Consider the following 15,939-nt stretch of genomic DNA (forward strand, 5'->3'; position numbering starts at 1 on the left):
ACATGCCCTGGATAGCAATAAGCAGATGTGGGTCGGGAATTAGACCCAACGTGCAGGTCGGAACGTACATGCCCTGGATAGCAATAAGCAGATGCGGGTCGAGAATTAGACCCAACGTGCAGGTTGGAACGTACTTGCCTTGGATAACAATAAGCAGAGGCGGTAGGGAATCAGATCCAGCGTGCAGGTCGGAACGTACTTGCCTGGGATAGCAATAAGCAGAGGCGGTCGTGAATCAGCAGGTCGTCGAGATGTACATACTTTGAATGACGCAGACGAAGGTGGGTCAGGAGGTTGGATACTACATGACAAATAAGCATGCAAAGAATCGTAACCACTTGTCATAGAATAATCATCACATGTCAGGGAATATTCTAACGGTGGGAGGCTCATACTCCTCTTGGTTCCTCCGCCAGCCTATAAAAGAAAGCAACGTGTCGACCACCACCAGACAGAGCCTGACGCCCGACATTCCCTGACATTCGCCAGGTTCCAAAAGTCTCAGTTGCAGTATAAAAAGGGATGCTTTGTCCCTTATGCAAGTACGCTCACTGGTCATTTCTTACTAGTCTTTTACTTTTCGTGCTTTTTCTGTGATTTCTGAGGAAAAAGTACCTGACTTAAGCGTCGGAGGGCCTGACCTGGGGACTTTTTCCCTGGTTTCTGATCTCTAACGACCGGTGGACTCGTCTGAGTGTGTGCAGATCAATAGCGTCATCATCCTGATCATTTCTCTCTGTAGAACCGCCCGTGCGAACTTGTCCAGGGGGTACCTCGCTGACTCAGCGTCTCAACGACTCTCCGTCAACTTTTAGCACAGCAAAGCCCACCTTCATCCGACTCAGCTTCCGGACGGGATCAATTATTTTTATTATTATTAATTGCAACATGTTAAATGTGATGGGAAATCTAGCGAAAGGCAAATAATTTAACATCCAAACAAATCTTATGCTGAAAGCTTTTTTTTTACGTTGAAACTATCGAATGTCACTACAAATCACGCATAATTTGGAACTTCAGGTTCCCAAAAACTCAATATACAAAGACCCACAGCTCAAAGAATGTCTCTGCTGCTGCTCAACCCCCACATCATAAGAAGGGAACTCCAGTACCATGTGTGTTCTGCATTTTGGAGGAAAAAAAATGTAATCAGCTCGGTGAGAGAAGAAATGAATTGATCTGGAACTACAATTATCATTTCTTAAAAGTTATTTTATAACAACACCAACATATTCTTGCACTACAACAATTTAGACTTAGCAACATACACTTTTGAATACAATTACATACCAATCAATGGTAGTTCATTGCTAATGCTATTTTAAGATATTTTATGCGAGATCAATTGAAATATTAAGTCTTCATTATCCCAAATGTTAGCGTCAGTGTAAGTTACGGATACAAGTGCAGAGAAGGTAGATGAAGATTCTGAATATTGCTAACTCATCAAAACCTATAAACTCCTTCCGTTTTGTCCATTACTTCAAATGTGGGATTAAATCTAAAGTATGACAATGTTGTCAATTAATTCATAGTTTAAAATTAACCACTGGATTATAACTTTAAAAACTCTATCAGGCCACAATTCTCTGGATGATCATAATCTCCTCCATTTAAGAGTTAAGGTTCGATGCCTTTCATCGAGTTATACAATCCAACCAAATCCAAAATCACCCGATGGGTGACGAGTGAGGCTCTGATGGTGGCACTGCCATCGTACAACTAACTCTTCCCAAAACATTCACCTTACCATGAAAATCACAACTCAACCAATGAAAGAACTAACCATTACATTTTAGGGCTAAATATTGACTTCAATCATGAGTTTTCATTCGGTTCCAACAGCACCAAATTGAACCAATTGGATTGAACCAAAAATTGTAATGTTAATATTTTAAATAAAACAAAAGCAAATTAATATGTAAATCAAATTGAAAGATAACCAAAATTGTTGGTTTGGTACAAGTTAGGTTCAGTTTGAACCAAATTTGCATTCAATTACAACTTTATTACTCAAAATTTTGTTATATAATCAATATGTTAGATTAAATTATCATGTTGTGCTACTTCACAGTTACTCCAACCAAAACCAAAACTAATTTTTATGTTACTTCTATCAATTACCCAACCAATGCATACCTATTTAGTGTATAAACTGTCATTTGTTTGATTTGTTTGTTTTTTCAATTTGAACTTGATAACTCCATTTAAATTGTTTTACTTTATCAAAGTCAAGTAACTTTCCTCACTAACCCATGATATGTGCCTAAACTTGGGAGTGCCACAAACTAGTCCAAATCATGACAATTTTGTGATATAAGATGATAATGATAAAGGAATAATTGCTAAAAATGGCAGGAATTTTTGATATTTCAATGCATATATAACAACAATCTAATTTTATCAAATATAATGTGTTAAATTAGAAAGGGAGTCTTGGCATGACGATAAAATTGTTACCTATGATCTAGAGGTCATATAATTCACGTCACAAAAATAGCTTCTTAGAATGCAAAGAAAATTGCGTGCAATAGATTCTTCCTCGGAACCCCATATTGATGGTTGCTTCGTGTACTGGATTGTCTTTTTATAATGTGTTAAATTAATAATGGGATAAATTTGTTATAAAATTAAAAGTATGTGCATAGATTTATTAAAATTGAAAGTTCGTTCGACTCAATAAAACATCAAATTTTCATACTAAATTGAGTAATTAACACAATAATAAACAATGTTAGATGAGATATGTCAAAGTTGATCCAACTAGTTTAGGGTAGCTCATCAATAAGTTAATGACTGATGGGTAGAACGTACTCCTCTAAATTTGAGGTGTAAGCACAATGAGCTTTCATTGGGAGTAGTAGTGGAGCACCTACGGACGTGCTACAAGTAGTGGTGGGCACAAACATGAAAGTAAGCATTGATTTAATTTAGGACTTAATTAAAGTACCCCTGCTTTATTAAATCCATTCTTCTGTTTACGGCCCAATTTTCAACCTTCTGTTTGTAAGCCAAATTTGGGATTTATCAATCCCATTATTTTCAAACAATTTAGTATCACATATTGATTTCATGAGAATTAACACTTGCTCGTATTTAAGTTAGCACTCATACATTCATATCTATGAATTACACTCAAGCCAAGATCTTCATCCGATAAAATTAGACCAACCCTTTATTACTTGAAGAATTTTGTACATTAATTTCTCATTCATACAAGAAATTAATTTATGAAAGCCTCCTTGCAAAATAGTCATCCATGTTCCTATTCGACCAATTGGCTACGAAAGCCAATGTCAACAAACAAGAGTATCATTTTTGTGCCATCAACAAAATAAATCAAATGAAGATATTTCAAAAATGGCACATAATATCATAATCTTTTTAACAACAATAAACTCATCTTTAACTCTTTTGTAATTATTGCAAAATGTATAATTGAAAAAAAAAAAGAAACTGTCCAACATTGACTATGATGACATTTTTTATGAATGTTGCAAATTTGAATTATTGATACATTTCATATCATATATGGCATTCAATCATACATATAAGGGTGGGCAAAAAATTTGATCAAATGGATTTGTCTACTTTGATCAAGAAATTTGGAATATTTAGGTTTTGAGTGGGTTTACAAATCCCAAAAATATAGCGTACTTGGATCTTGGGTTGGATGTGGATACCTAGTTCAAAGTACCCAAATTAAGTAAGAATACTATAGTTTTTGTCTTAGAGACTATAATTATATAGCATTAAGTAGGAGTTTTAATATCTTAGTTATGTTTTTGCTTTGATGGTGAACAAAAACAGTTAACTGACCATTGTGACCCAACAACTATGATTGATTGTTTCTGGTCAAATAAAAAAGAAAAATTTAGAAGGCCAAGGGGAAGATTCAAGATGCTATATACTATCAATTACTTTTCTGTATATAACACAAGTCAATTGAAGGAATAGTATACATTGTTACAATCATTAATCGACACCCAATATTATTAATAAGTTTGGAAGGAAAAGATGAAGGATTTAATGAGCAATGAAAAACTATGTCACAACAATATTCGCAATAAGATTGATATGGCTAAATGGTAAAACATAGTCAACCTAAATAATTGGAACATATGGATGGCAACTGTCATGTCTAATAGAGAAGGGTTTGGCTAATATATTAAGGAACAAATAATACAAGATGGATGGACTGAGAAGTGGAAGAAGCAAAAAATTCTTCAAATTGAAATTACCCTATAATAAACCATCCTAATTATTTTAATACCCTTAAAAATATTTTCTGCAATACTAAATGAATTCCATCTAAACACATCTCCAAAATGTAAAATCAAACAGCATGGTAAATAAAGTTGCAATAAGGAAATGGAGTGCCATCAAAAATTAACATATTAACTTACTGGCAATTTGATTAAACAGGTTTTTTAAGGTTCAAACAGTTATCTGCCGCTTCATCGAAGAGCTCCTGAACCTGCTTCAACTCTTTCTCTGTGATAAGATAAATTGTCCAAAAAGAATTAAATTCATGAGACTCCACAATTTAACACCATTATATACCATTTGCAAGCTAAACATATCATGTTATCTATAATAATTCACCTATCTAGTACCTTACATTAGAAAAGCTAAACAAGTTAGAATAGTAAATTGTAGGAAGAATTATTTTACATTGGACACTTTGGTAGACGATAATTAATAAACAAAAACAAAAAAAAATAACACTAGGAAGCATTTTCCGTATCTTTGGTATGCTTCTTTTACCAAAGAGTGTATTAGAGAAACATCAGCTTTTTGTATTCTTTGACTTCCCAAGTATTAATATATCTGAATCAACAGGACGAAAGTAGGCTGTGAAAATAAGGGATAATGTTACCTAAGGCATGAAGAAAAAAAGGTACTGGAATCTTCTTTCATTTTGTTCAGCGAATAAATTTGTAGTTGCAATGAGAATATGGAAATAAGTATTTTCTATCTTTGTGATCTTTCATTAAAATGAAATATCAAAGGATAAACCACCTTTATTGTATCGTGTTTTTCATACAAAAGCGAGCTAATGCTAGTTTCTCAAACTTTGGTCCAGATTTCATAAAACACAGTGTATGGCTTTGGATCAAATAAACCATCATATAAAAAATAATATGAATTGATGTAGTCCCATTACAAACAAGAAAACTGAAAAACTCCATTCTAGAATGGTAGGAACACAACATGCCTGTGGCCTCTAGTTGTTTTTGAAGCTCCAAACGCACTGCTTCATTCTCTGCCTGAAAATCAAGTGACAAACAAACAGTTTGAGCTCACAAAAGTAGTAGTAACATAGAGATGTGTTGTTTTTCCTTCCAAAACTCCCGTTCATTTCAATGTGATCTGTGAAGACTAAAAAGGGCAGCATGGTGCATGAAGCTCCCGCCATGTAGGGTCTCGGAGAAGGATCCATTGTACGCAGTCTTATCATACTTTTTGCAAGAGATCGTTTCCAAAACTGTGAAGACTAAGCCAAATTATCCATTTTACCTGGAGTTCTGCAATTCTTTTGAGCTGAGCCTCTTCCCCTGATAAGGGCAAGGCGGTAACAAGGACATCAAACTGCTATGAAAGAAACACTCTGCTTAGTAGAAATAAAGAGGATACAGTCATGACATAGAAAAGACAAAATATTTCTTCAGGTTAAAACTTGAAAGTATAATCAGTATTTTTAAAACACTGGATAAGGCTAGAGTGGCACGAGAAAATATATCAATGAACAAAAAAGTATGACATTGATTGTTGGAAATGTGAATGGAATAATGAGGTAGAGACGAAGAGACTATTGTGCATGGATTGTTAATCCCACATTAGAAATATCTTGACTTTATTGTTGGTTTAAATTATGGCACATGCATTGATATTGTAAACATATGCATGGGGAGAGACTCTCTCACGCGTGGGTGCGCAGGGGTGAGTGCAAATCCAGGACCTGGATTATATTGAACCAAGGTTGATTCATGTGCGAGCACGACCTGCGCACGTTGAATGCCGGACCGGTTAAGGTAAGATTTGTCTAAGTGAATAAACCAACATTTTGCCACCTCTTTCTGCTGAGCAGAGTGTAACGGAAGCATTAATATAAAATTAATGACAATTCCTTAACGTCTCAACATTAATGATGATATTAAACTCATTAATGGTGACTTCGTAATGCCTCGGCATTGATGACGTCATTAAACCCATTAATAATGATTCCGTAACGTCACGACATTATATTAATAACGACATTAAACCCAACATTAAATGACCATAATTTGGTCATTCATTGCAAGCAAGGTGAAAACTCCCATATAAGGAGACTGGATCTTGAGCAAAAGCAAGAGCAAGAGCAACAACGAGAGCAAAAGCGAAAGCGAAAGCAAAATAATTCCTCCATCTTCGTTCCTCGATTCTTTGCTCTCAGCCATGCATCCGTTTGGCTGAACCATTCGTGATAACATTCGAGTGCATTCTCAATTCACCATGAACAACCAGTGCTTGGTTGCGTGCATGGTTTTGCTGTTTTATCTTGGGAACAGACAACCCGAGAGAACCTTGAAGCACAGCTAAGGTGGGACGAATATGTTTCAAGGAAATTGCGTTGAACGAGACCTTGGTATCTTAACGAATTTTCTTCCTGATTCGGTGATCAACTCCCGATTCTACTACACACCGTATCAACTTTGCAACTCGGACCACCGGAAGCTTGGCTGAACCAGCCCCGCTGGCAGCCTGAAATTATCCGCTCAGGTCATCTCAATAGATAAATTAGAAATGATTTTGTGTAATTTCAATTCTGTAATTTCCCCAATATCTCCGACAACGGGTTGTCCAACAATCTTGAAATAGATTGAGTTCTGTAGAGATAGCCACAAAACAAAGTATTAAGGTGCAACAGACTCAACACCTTAAGGCTCTCTCTGCCCCGATTGAAACTGTGACAATCAACTATGGGGAAACCAAAGAAGTTCACTAGAGTGAACTTCAAAAGGCAGCAGCAGAAGATATTCTTCTACTTGACAACGCTCAATCTGGCTCAATTCTTGACTGAGGACCCTCCCAAGCGTGCTGAGGATACTGACATGCAGGCCATCAGTGCAGTGGAGGCATGGACTCATTCTGAATTCCTTTGCCGAAACTACATCCTCAACTGCCTTACCGACTCACTGTATGTTGTGTATAGCATGAAGAGAACGACTAAGGAGCTGTGGGAGTCCTTGGACAAGAAGTACAAGACGGAGGATGCAAGGGCCAAGAAGTTTATCATGGGTTGATTCCTGGACTACAAAAGGTTGACTCCAAGATGGTGATCAGCCAAGTCCAGGAGCTTTAAGTGATCTTGCACGAGATCCACTCAAAAGGGATGGTTCTGAGTGAAATCTTCTACGTGGCTGCTATTATTGAGAAGTTGCTTCAAGACTCGAAGGACTTCAAGAATTACCTGAAGCACAAGCGAAAGGAGATGAATGTGGAAGAACTCATTGTTAGACTTCGCATCGAAGAAGACAACAAGAGTTCAGGGAGAAAGCTATTCTCTCAAGCTACTGTGAAAGCTAACGTGGTCGAGCATAGTCAAAACTCGAAGCGAAAGAACCCAAAGACTTCCAAGATAGGAGGAGTTATTAAGAAATTCTCTAGGAAGTGCTTCAATTGTGGTCGAACTGGTCATAAATCTTCGGAATGCAGAAAGCCGAAGAAGAAACAGGAGACTAACCTGAACGAGGGACTAGAAATGGACGGCCTCTGCGCAGTGGTCTCTGAACTGAACTGAACCTAGTCGGTTCAAACCCACGACAATGGTGGATCGATACTGGAGTCACCAGACATGTCTGCTGCAATAAGGAGCTGCTCTACAACTTTGAAGAAGTCAATGGAGACAAGTTGTTCATGGGAAACTCAGCTACCTCGGACATCATGGACCAAGGAAAAGTGGTGCTGAAAGTGACACCTTACTTTAAATAATGTGTTGTATGTTTCGAAGATTCGGAAGAATCTAATGTCCGGATCACTGTTAAGCAAGCATAATTTTCGCATTGTTTTTGAGTCAGAATTGTATTGTCAAATAATAGAATGTTTGTAGAAAGGGGTTATGTATCTGATGGGTCGTTCAAGCTCAATGTAATGACCATTAGGCCTAAGATAAATAAAGATGAAAGCTCTTTCACTTATATGCTTGAGTTTTCATGTTTGTAGCATGGTAAACTAGGGCATGTTAACTACGATGTGTTACATAAATTAATAAATATGCGAAACATACCTACATTCCAGCCTGACCCAAAATACAAGTGTGAAATTTGTGTTGAAACAAAAATGACAAGGTCATCCTTTCAACATGTTGAGAGAAGCAACGAACCACTTGGGCTAATTCACACCGACGTGTGCGACCTCAAAGGTACACCAACACGTGGTGGAAATAAATACTTCATCACTTTTATAGATGATAACACAAAATATTATTATGTGTATCTTCTTAAAAGTAAGGATGAAGTTATAGAGAAACTTGCTCTATATAAGAATGAAGTTGAAAATCAACTTAATAAGAAGATTGAGGTGATTCAAAGTGACCGAATATGTATCACCGTTTGCTGAGTTGTATGCTGAACATGAGATCAGACATGAAATAACAACTCTTTATAATTCCTCAGCAAAATAGAGTTGCTGAGCGGAAGAATCGAACTCTAAAGGAGATGATGAATGCTCTTCTATTGAGCTCTAAACAGCTAGAGTGCATGTGGGAGGAAGTTGTGTTAACAACTAATTACCTTTTAAATAAGGTGCCCCAGAATAAGATAGATAAGAACGTTGATGAATTGTGAAATGAAAGACAACCGTCCTATAAATATTTACGAATGTGGGGGCGTCTTGCCAAGTGTTGGTGTCTAATCCGAAAAGGATTAAGATAAGACCAAAGACGGTTGATTGCATATTTATTGGATATGCATATAATAGCAGTGCGTATCGATTTTTTATTTATGAGTCACAAATACCAGATATACACAAGAACTCGATAATAGAATCGAGAAATGTCTCGTTCTTCGAGCATATATTTTCGTATAAAACCCAAGAGCATGTTAGCTCTTCAAAATGGGCATATGAAACACAAGACGAAGAAGATGATAATAAACCAGTCGAGGTTGAGCTTAGATGGAGCAAAAGAGCTCGGATGAAAAAATCTTATAGATAATATTTTATCACTTTCATGTTGGAAAGTGAGCCCCGAAGTTACTCTAAAGTCGTAAGCTCTTCTGACAGATCTCACTGGAAAGAGACAATTGTATCTAAGATAAAATCTATCTTGCAAAATCACACTTGGGAACTTGTGGATCTTCCTCCAAGAAGTAAACCACTAGGTTGCAAGTGAATATTCAAGAAGAAAATAAAGTCAGATGACACAATTGATAAGTATAAGGCCAGATTGGTAATTAAAGGATACCGACAACGAGAATGCCTTGATTACTTTGATATGTATTCTCTGGTGTCGAGAATAACTTCTATTAAAGTATTGTTAGCTATAGCCGCTTTGTGGAATCATGAAATATATCAGATGGATGTAAAAACAACTTTTTTAAACAGAAATTTAGAAGAGAAAATCTACATGGAGCAACATGAAGGATTTTCTATGTCAGGACAGGGAAATCAAGGTTTGTAGATTGGTGGAGTCATTATATGGCTTAAAACAATCATCAAAGTAGTAACATGAGAAATTTGATAATGTCATGAAGGAATGTGGATTCAAGATCAATAAGTGTGCTAAATGTGTCCACATGATCTCTATGTCATCTTGTGACTATATATAAATTGACATACTTATCATTGGGAGTAATAATAAGATAATCAAATCCACTAAAGATATGTTGAACTCAAGATTTGACATGAAAGGCATGAGCTTAGCTGATGTGATTCTAGGAATCAAAATTCTTAGAAAGACAGAAAAACTTGTTCTTAGTCAGTCCCATTACGTGGACAAAATTCTTGAGAAATTCACTAAGGGTGATACTGCGTTGGCACGAACGTTGATAGATATAAATCAACATCTCTCGAAAAATTGAGGTAAAAGTATCTCTCAGATAGAGATTCTTGAGTGATTGGAAGTTTGATATACCTGATAAGTTATACACGACCAGACTTGACCTACGCAGGAAGTAAACTGAGTACATATACGAGTAATCCCGGTGTTGAGCACTGGAAAGGGATAACAAAAGTACTGAGGTACTTGAGGTATACTCGTGAATATGGACTGCACTATACGAGATATCTTGCTGTGATCGAATGATACAGCGATGCGAATTGGATGTCTGATATAAAAGACTCTAAGACTACAAGTAGATATGTATTCACTTTGGGAGATGCAGTCATTTTCTGAAAATCTTCTAAGCAAACGGCAATAACTAGATCCACGATGGAATCTGAGTTTGTAACTCTTGACAAATGTGGTGAAAAGGTTGAATGACTACGGCAATTCTTAGAAGATATTCCAAGATGGCCGAAACTTGTGTCATCAATTTGCATACATTGCGATAGTTAATCAGCAATTGGTCGGGCACAGAGATAAGTCTAGGTATATACGTCGTAGACATAATACCATTAGACAACTACTCTCAACTGTTGACTATGTGAAGCCAAAGGATAACCTAACGGATCCGCTAACCAAAAGGTTAAATCGAGAGTTAGTTGCAAGCTCATCACGAGGAATGAGTTTGATGTCGTTGTCAGCAATCAATACAGAGGACACCCAACCTATACTGACTGGAAATCCCAAGAACTAGGTTCAAAGGAATAACTAATTTGCACTGACTAGACACATTGTGGGGGATAATCCAATAAAACAGTGACCAGACTAGGGTAAGTTGATGGACTTTTAATAATTAAGAAGAGTAGAAGGTTACTCTCGATAGATCACCTATATAAAAAAGAAGTGAGGCCGCTTCGAAGAGAATTGGAGGCACAATTTTTAGAGCTTCTCACAAAATCAGGTGTGTTCATGGTCAAGAACGAAAATACTCACGAAAACTGAGCTGTATCAGGGAGAGTCTTGGTGAGATTTGTCAATGCTTACACAGACGGCACAACAGTTCAGGGACATCATATCTATTGTTAGCCAGTAAGCACAAAAGGGAAGACTCAAAGGGTAAAATTTGCCTATCCTATACTTGACTCAACTATTGAATGCTATTACATACCATGTATTCCATTCATATAGGGGATTATTGGAAATGTGAATGGAATAAAAAGGTAGAGATGAAGATACTCTATTGTGTATGGATCATTAGTCAAACATTAGAAGTCTCTTGGCTTTATTGTTGGTTTAAATTATGACACATGCATTGATGTTGTAAACATATGCATGGGGAGAGACTCTCTCACGCGTGGGTGCGCAGGGGTGGGTGTAAATCCATGGCTCGGATTATACTGAATCAAGGTTGACTCGTGTGCGAGCACGACCTGTGCATGTTGAATGTCGGACCGGTCAAGGCACGATTTGCCCAAGTGAATAAACCATCATTTTGCCACTTGAATCTCTTTTTGCTACCTGCTCAAGAGTGTAACGGAAGTATTAATATAAAATTAATGACAATTTCGTAATGTCTTGACATTAATTGTGATATTAAACTCATTAATGAAGACTTCATAACGTCTCGGTGTTATTGCCGTCATTAAACCCATTAATAATGATTCCGTAATGTCTCAACATTACATTAAACTCATTAATGGTAACATTAAACCCAATATTAAATGACCATAATTTGATTATTCATTGCACGCAATGTGAGATCTATATAAGGAGACTAGATCATAAGCAGAGCAAGAGCAAGAGCAAGAGCGAGAGCAAAAGCGAAAGCAAAAGAATTCCTCCACCTTCGTTCCCCGATTCTTTTCTCTCAGTCGTGCATTCGTTCGGCTGAACTACTCGTGATAATACTTGGGTGCATTTTCAGTTCTCCACGAACAACCAGTGCTTGGTTGCATGCGTGGTTTTGCCGTTATATCCTAGGAACATACAATCCAAGAGAATCTCAAAGCATAGCCGGAGGTGGAACGACTTCCTGATTCGACGATCGATTCACGATTCTGCTACGCACCGCATCAACTCTGCAACTCGGACCATCGGAAGCTTGACAGAATCAGCCCAGCTGGCAGCCTGAGATTATCCGCTCAGGTCATCTCAACAAATAAGTTAGAATTGATTTTGAGTAATTTCAACTCTGTAATTTCCCCAATATCGACAACAGATTGTCCAACATTGATCACTAAAAGTTAGAACGAAAATTTCATCGGCTGGTTTTCATCAACTAGTTTTAATCTCTCATTTTCCACACAAGAAACTAAGACAAATCCATAACAATCACTAAATTTTCCACTTCTTAGGACATTTAAAGTGCACGATTTCTGGGAAAGAGAAAAAAAAGGACCTTCTTTGCAGCTTCAACTAGAGCGGTACTCATTGTCTTTGGATGCTCCATAATGTCAATGGTCTCTTCTGAAGCATTAGCTGCTGGCTCAGGATAGTTAGGTGACAGACGGACAGGGGGAGCATCTCTCTGCAGGGTTCCAAAGGTATTCAAGATAAGCAAGCCCATGGCGTTCACTTGCTCTTGTAGTTGAGAGATAATATCCATGACTCGCACTCAATCTATTCAGAAACAAAAGATTTCCAGATGAGCAGAAACATATAAACAACAAAAAATTTAAAAAAAAAACGAAAATACATTGATTCATGTTGATGATTAAGCTGGCAACAAAACCCTCGCCTGCCGACGGGCGACTAACAGCCGCAAAGAATGGAAGAATACCAACGACGATTAAACGGAGTGGAAAAGGAAGGAAATACCTGCGACCAGCTACAAGAGGAGGAGGATGCGCCGTCGGCGGACGGGGGAAGGAAGCGGCATCGGTCGGGACCGGGAGAGTATTCTCCGCGAGCAGAAGTCTTCGATCTCGACTGAAGGCCCAACTAAAGGTTCATATGTGCCTTTCTGGCCCAACTAAAGAGCCATTGAAACCCTTCAGTTACACCTGAGTTGCTCAAATCAACAAACAAATTGTACCCCTTTCAATCTGAAGGTGCTTTGTTTACGCTGAGGTGCGGATCCAGACAGAAAAGATGTTTTTTTAAGAAAGCTGGAAAAGAAGAGAAAGATTAGCAGTTTTTTATTAAAAGAAGTAGTTAGGTTTTCTTATTTATTACAATAAGCAACTTAGTTTTAAAATTATCAAAAAAAATTATTAAAAATAGTATCATTCCCTTCCTATCCCTTCTGTCAACCGTCTAAGTCTCCTTCCTCCGGATGCCGTTTTCCAATGCATCCGAGCCACATTTGTTTAGTTTTAAATATAAAATTAATAAAATAGTTTGGATGCATACGAGATTCATTCCCCTCTTTCTTAACTCATGGAAATCCATGGTCATCATCCCCCAGCGAAATCTTGCCTTCGTGTGTCCCAGCGTCCAGGGGTTTCCGATAGAATCCACACAGTGTGCCCTCTAAGGCGACGCCAAGAGTTTCCGATGAAATCCACACATCTAAGGCGACGGACGTTAAGAGTCTCCGACGAAATCCACACAGAGGTCTGCCCATTCAAGTGCTTAGGGTTTTGTTCACCTAAATACTCTCCTTTCAGAATGAAACAAGAAGTCCAGATATCTAGCAAGTAGTCTAGATAGGTCGACAGGTAGACTGGATATCTGGCAAGAAGTCCAGATAGGTCAATGGGATGACCAGATATCTGGTAAGAAGTCCAGATAGGTCAACGGACTGACCGAATATCTGGCAAGAAGTCTAGTTGAGTCCGTGGATCGAACAATTGGCAAACTAGTAAGGTAAGTCACTAGAGGAGAGTGACTAAGTGAGAACGCATCCCAGTTAAGGGGGCAGTAGGCGTCAGTCCAGGTTAGGTCCATTTCGGATCCCTAATCTGAGACCTTGACTAGTTCTGGTCATGGGAGGACAGGAATTAATTACTACTCATTTTTATAACTGTACTAAATTTGTTTTGCAGGGTAGGTATTTTTAGACTAACATCTTTTTACAAGACAAAAGAGCAAAAAAAAGCCTTCGAATAAACAGTATCCGAAGGTGCCTTCAATGCTGATGGAAGGCGCGCCATCAAAGGCTTTGGAAGGCGTCTTCCACAGGATGAACTTTGGATTTCAACACGGATAAGAGACGGGACGATCAGAATCAGATTTCTCGGGTTGGAGGAGCCTTCAATGGCTATAGAAGGCGCCCTCTAAGCCTTTTATAAGGATGTTCGCCCAAAGTTTCAAATACAACACTCATACGAGCTTCTACGCATCCAAAAGGCTTTCTGACTGCTCTGAGCTCCTACTGCGACTCTGCTGTGCCTGACGACTGCTCTGAGGACTTTCGATTGCAGACAAGCTCATTGAACTACACGAGGGAACTAACGATGCAAAGGTAATTAAAAGGGATTTATTTTTAAATAAATTATTTAATATTAAAATGCAGGAAGGAGAATCCGCCAGTCAGTTGCACGCGAGGATAAAAGATATCCTCAATGGGCTTCACACAATCGACCATTAGATAGAAAACCGAGACTTAATCAGGTATGACCTAAATATTTTTCCACGAAATGCACTGTGGGCGTCCATCGTGGATGTCTATAAAATTTTGAGGAATTTATCTAAATTGAAATTAGATGAAATTTTCTATGAACTAGAGCTACATGAACAAACTAACTCCAAAAGCGAGAAAGGTATTGCTCTTGTTGCAGGAACATCAAAAGGGAAATCCAGAACTAAGCCGAAACCTGAAGTCAAGTCTGACCCAGACTCAGATGATGAAGAATACCTGATGAACTTGGTAAGAAAAATATTCACTAAGAGAAAGAAGAACTTAACCAACAAGGACCTGCAGAAGATCAACTCCACCTCTAACTCTAACAACAAGAATGTGACATGCTTTAGATGCAACAAGAAGGGGTACTACAAGACCGACTGCCCTAATCTCAAGAAGAAGAAAGCCCTTAAGGCGACTTGAGACAAATCGTCCACGGAGGAATTAGACGGAGAAGAACCAAAGCACATCAACTACCTTGCACTGATGGTGTACGAACCAGAATCAGAGAGAAAATCAAAAGACGGGTCCGAACCCGAGTCAAGCTACGAGTCCGTACTCATTTCTGAAGGTTCCGATGAGGTACATTTTGTTAGTTAGAGCCCTAAAGATAATCATATGATGATTGTTGTATGGACTCGATGTATCATATTCCTATATATTTATAAAGGCATTTTTTTATGGTTATTATACTTAATTGTATTGGTGTCAAATAACTAAGTATAATAGCGTCCTTGAGTAGAAGGTTCTTATCTATATCAATCAATTAGTTGAATTGATAGTGAGATGATATAGAGAACACTACTCTTAATCATTCCTAGTCAAGTATTAACATTCAGGGACAATGTTAATGCGACGAGACTAGCATGTAGGTCAACTCGATGACTTAATCTCACAAGTCATGGATATAGAGATATCAAGTTGACACATGGGTATGCATTGGAGAATGTATACTGAATGACCCGCTATGAGAAAGTATCATGGATCGTTATATAAGTGTCATATACTTTCTCATGTGGCTATTAGTATGACTATTAGTCCTTAGACCTGAAGTCACCATGGTTCCCTACATAAGGAGTTGCATACTTTGGCTTCGTCAAACGACACTCGTAACTGGGTGGACCATAAAGGCGATTACTGGGTATGTAACAAATTATGCGGAGGGATGTGAGTGATGTAGATGAGATCTATGCCTCCTATATGATAGGAGTGACATCATTATTCTTGATAGAGTGAGACCACTAAGTGCATGGTCATGCCCAAATGAGTCAATATGAGATATTGAGCTCATTTGATTAGAGTGAGTCTACTTGGAGTTCAAGATTTAGATTGATTAGAGGATGACACGATC

At 37.9% G+C, this 15,939-nt stretch overlaps 1 protein-coding gene across 2 annotated transcripts; it reads right to left on the reverse strand.

Annotated features, from left to right (window-relative positions):
• Window positions 1–949: 949 nt before the first annotated feature.
• On the reverse strand, window positions 950–13,059 carry LOC122045473 (mediator of RNA polymerase II transcription subunit 21-like). Of its 2 annotated transcripts, none has more exons than XM_042605703.1 (6): window positions 12,842–13,059; window positions 12,423–12,643; window positions 5,521–5,595; window positions 5,219–5,270; window positions 4,407–4,494; window positions 950–1,122 (listed from the first exon to the last, which is right to left on the reverse strand). In XM_042605703.1, exons 2-5 carry the CDS (start codon window positions 12,627–12,629, stop codon window positions 4,418–4,420), a joined length of 411 nt encoding a protein of 136 aa, XP_042461637.1. In that variant the 5' UTR covers window positions 12,630–12,643; window positions 12,842–13,059; the 3' UTR covers window positions 950–1,122; window positions 4,407–4,417. The 2 variants fall into 2 exon arrangements, with proteins under 2 accessions (XP_042461637.1, XP_042461638.1); XM_042605704.1 differs by having other exon boundaries at window positions 5,521–5,592; window positions 12,842–13,049.
• Between the last annotated feature and the right edge of the window lie 2,880 nt (window positions 13,060–15,939).

Source organism: Zingiber officinale, chromosome 2B, assembly GCF_018446385.1.
Source record: "Zingiber officinale cultivar Zhangliang chromosome 2B, Zo_v1.1, whole genome shotgun sequence".
In the NCBI taxonomy this organism is placed as follows: domain Eukaryota; kingdom Viridiplantae; phylum Streptophyta; class Magnoliopsida; order Zingiberales; family Zingiberaceae; genus Zingiber; species Zingiber officinale.

Excerpts from the sequence above, each read along its gene's own strand:
- LOC122045473 (XM_042605703.1), bottom strand. The coding sequence starts at position 12,629 with ATGGATATTATCTCTCAACTACAAGAGCAAGTGAACGCCATGGGCTTG. Across the intron at positions 5,596-12,422 it reads TAGTTGAAGCTGCAAAGAAG|CAGTTTGATGTCCTTGTTAC; the intron begins GTCCTTTTTTTT and ends TTTCTTTCATAG. Across the intron at positions 4,495-5,218 it reads AAAACAACTAGAGGCCACAG|AGAAAGAGTTGAAGCAGGTT; the intron begins GCATGTTGTGTT and ends ATCTTATCACAG.